This window comes from Melanotaenia boesemani, chromosome 16 (genome assembly GCF_017639745.1).
Source record: "Melanotaenia boesemani isolate fMelBoe1 chromosome 16, fMelBoe1.pri, whole genome shotgun sequence".
Lineage (NCBI taxonomy): Eukaryota > Metazoa > Chordata > Actinopteri > Atheriniformes > Melanotaeniidae > Melanotaenia > Melanotaenia boesemani.
In genome coordinates, this window is record NC_055697.1 from 22838052 (window position 1) to 22841710 (window position 3659).

Consider the following 3659-nt stretch of genomic DNA (forward strand, 5'->3'; position numbering starts at 1 on the left):
CCCCAACAGTGTCCTCACAATGGCTGTGAATGGTTGCGCACCGCGGTCACTGGGACAGTCAAAGCACGCCGCCCCTTTCTCGCGGGCACGTCATATTTCTAACTAGGCGTTATGAATAGGAAAGCCGCTTTTGTCTGTCCGTGTGTATAAATAGGCTCAATCAGTGTCCTCCTCACCGCAGAGTTATACAGACACGCACACAGAGAAAGTCTGCAGCAGAAGCAGAGTGGTCACCGGTGTGAGAGGAAGAACAGCAGAGTGGGACAGAAGACATACAGGCAACATCAGGTGACCAGAGCGACCAAAGGCTCCAGAAACAGAGGAAGAGAGAGAAAGGAGAGAGGGGGAGGAGAGGAGAAGAAGAGAGTGACAGTAGAGAGGGAGGAAGCAGCAGCGACCTCCTACCCAAAAATCTCGGAAGCAAACCCATAAAATGAATTCGGACTCCAGTCCGAGCAGCAGAGCCTCTTCCCCGGATATGGACGGCATGTTTCTCCGAGACCACCACCAGCACCATCATCATCACCATCACCACCACGTCGGCTCCTCTGTATCCTCCTCCACCCAGAGCGGTGAGCAGCGTCAGAAGATGACCGGCGGCGAGCACCTGCGCTCCGGCGACGGCAAGTCACCGTCCGTGGGAAGCAGCAGCAGCAGCAGCAGCAGCAGCAGTAGCAGCAGCAACAAGTACAAACTCAAGAAGCAAGTCACTGAGGAGGAAATGTATCAACTCCGTCTCAAGATTAATGGCCGGGAGCGGAAGCGCATGCACGACCTCAACCTGGCCATGGATGGCCTGCGCGAGGTGATGCCCTACGCACACGGGCCCTCCGTGCGGAAGCTGTCCAAGATCGCCACGCTGCTCCTGGCCAGGAACTACATCCTGATGTTAACCAGCTCCCTGGACGAGATGAAGCGGCTTGTGGGGGAAATTTACGGAGGACAACACTCGGCTTTCCACTGTGGCACCGTGGCGCACGGCCCCGGCGCCGGTGGACACTCCGGTGGTCCCGCAGCTGCTGCAGCCGCCGCAGCCGCCGCTGCGCACCAGGTGCACCCGCTCCTTGGGAGCGCGCTGTCCTCCTCCACGTCCTCCACTCTGTCGAGCGCGCTTCCAGGGCTCACGTCTATCCGAGCCCCTCACACTCTGATGAAGGGCTCTCCAGCTGCGCCCCCGGCCCTGCAGCTGGGCTCCGGCTTTCAGCATTGGGCCGGACTGCCGTGTCCTTGCACCATCTGCCAGGTGCCCCCTCCTCCGCACATCCCCATCACCTCCACTGGCCTCACGAGACTCACAGGGGAGGGAAAGGACGGAATGAAATGATGTCTAACAGAAAGCAAAGACTGAACGATGTAATGATGTTTGTAAATAATTATAAATAGAGAATTCAGGGCATGAGGGGGGGATTTTGCCTTACTGGTGCATGTTATTGTTATGTCTGTTTTCTTGTTAAACGTATGAGAAAAAATATTTCCTCCTTGTAACAAGGACTTATATAAAAAAAACTGCTGATTTGCCAGTTGAAGGTTATAAGGATAAAGTTGCATCATGCAACAAAATGCCGCCTCCCGGGCTTAAATATTATTTCACGCCACGTGAAAAGTGTAGGAGGCTGCATGAACATTTTGAATTAATTTTTTATTGTTATTATCAGGCGTCATTTTGTGAAAACGAAGAATGCTCTCTGTGCCTTGTACCAAGGATTTTAAACTTATATGAAAATGATGACATTCATGGGTTTGGCAGAAAGAACTGCCAGCGCAGAAATCTGTTTTCAAATCTAAGTTCTTAGATTTTTATTGGGTGGCTCATTGTGCGTCCATTTGTGCTCTGATTTACTTTATTTGTTGTTGTTTTTGCATGATGGTGAAAGTAATGATGATCATAGCATGATTGTTCTATTGCTTTTTCTTAACTGAATTGCCCAGAGACTCAATGTCTTTATTTTTGTACATTGTTGATGACTGATAAAATATTTATTATTGCCCAGTGTGCCTGGATGAAATTTCAATAAAACTGGGATTATGGATCATAAAGATCGTCTTGACTTCTTATTTCAAAGTACCTTGTTTTAACGCATAAACATTAACATATACATTAACATTAAACTTTGTTTTCAAGTTCTAGTATTTTTTTCATTTAATTAAAAAAATAATTACACAATTTTCCCCGTGCGCAAACTCACTTGGTTTAATAGCTGTTTTAAATAAAAAAAAAACCTTCTAATTCATTTTAAATGAATGGAAACACAATGCAGTGACATTGAGATTCATCAGTCTTTATACAAATGGAAAACTGCACATGAATAAATTAAAACTAATATCACACATTTCTTTTTCTTAATCTTTTTTTTTTAAGAAAAAGGAGTTGGATATTTACAGCAGCGTATAAAATGTTTTGTTTGTCAATTAAACTTAAAATCTGAGCAAAGTCCAAAAGTTTCACAAGTCAATTTTCTGCAGACATTTGGTCACAAGTTCAGCCAGAAATCCATTTGCATTTTTATCAGGCCTCAAGTAGCTACAGTATTTTAAACACACATAATGTCAGACATTTTTATTTAACCACAATGCAAACGCTCAGAAAGTGACAAAGTGAGGATGCACTGACGGGAAGGAGCTGCAGCAGCCCTCGCGGAGCCCAGCTGAACTGATCCCTGCAGCGGACTGAAAGTGGTCCGCCTTGGGGAGCGCAGAGCGGTTTGTCCGCCGCGTCCCACGGGTGTTTTCTCCGTCTCATCTCCGCAGCGACAGAATGTATATTTGTAGAGATTACAAGGTAATTGTTCATGGGGGACCAAGAGTAGAAAATCACATCAGAGAAAGGCGCCGGGATTACAGGCTGCTAAACGTAGAAGATTATACATTCAGACCCCCACCTCCTCCTTTTCCTCGGCCTCCCATGCAAATGAGTGTGTGGATTAAAAAAACAAAATAAAAGAAAGAAAAATAAAAGGAGAAGAAGGCCTTTTGTAACTTATTTGGAGGGAAGAAAACACAAGTTCCGTGTCTAAGTTGAGAAAGAGTGAAAGAGTTCGTTTTACACTTGTTTTTTTGTCTTTAGGAATGAGTGCAGCCTGTCTGCGACTCGCAAGCTGCCAGATGGGATGTAAATAGCTGGGTAGCCGCAATGGCCTTTTAACCACACAACACTGAGGAGGATGTTGTCAAGGGAAGCTGGCGGTTTGCGAGTTAATAGTCATGAGTTGGGGTAATTACTTAAGGTTTATTATGCTCTGGTTTCAAAGGAAATGGACTCTTCAATAGGCAGAGAAATACTTCTTAATTCTAGCTAATTAGGAGCTGCGTATAAAAGCGGAGACAACTGCTGCCGCTGCTATCAAGTCATAGTACATTCGGATTGGGAGATCATTTGTAAACCTTAAAAAATGTAATAAATCATGCACATGCAAATAACAGGCAAGATGAATGCAAATCGTTGCTACTGCGTGTTAGAAAGATTCATTTTATTTATTTATTTTTTGTTTGTTTCATTTTGGAAGTTTAAAGGTTACTACTGTCTTCTGTTTTCTGCTTTATATTAGGAGGGAGTGTTCACTTGCAATTGTTTTATGTCAGTATTTTGCCCAGGTTCTAAGTTCCTGTTCTCAAAATATAATCATACTCAATTAATTTCTTCCAGATGGATAAAATCCCAC

The 3659-nt window shown here is 44.8% G+C and overlaps 1 protein-coding gene across 2 annotated transcripts; it reads left to right on the forward strand.

Annotated features, from left to right (window-relative positions):
• The first annotated feature begins 208 nt into the window (after positions 1–208).
• olig3 (oligodendrocyte transcription factor 3) lies at positions 209–1991 on the forward strand. 2 transcript variants are annotated; one of them, XM_042010676.1, is made up of 3 exons: positions 209–627; positions 670–1004; positions 1035–1991. In XM_042010676.1, the coding sequence occupies exons 1-3, from the start codon at positions 434–436 to the stop codon at positions 1322–1324; spliced, it is 819 nt and encodes a 272-aa protein (XP_041866610.1). In that variant the 5' UTR covers positions 209–433; the 3' UTR covers positions 1325–1991. The 2 variants fall into 2 exon arrangements, with proteins under 2 accessions (XP_041866610.1, XP_041866609.1); XM_042010675.1 differs by having other exon boundaries at positions 209–1991.
• Positions 1992–3659: the final 1668 nt, after the last annotated feature.

Coding starts and splice junctions, on each gene's coding strand:
- olig3 (XM_042010675.1), top strand. CDS start 434: ATGAATTCGGACTCCAGTCCGAGCAGCAGAGCCTCTTCCCCGGATATG.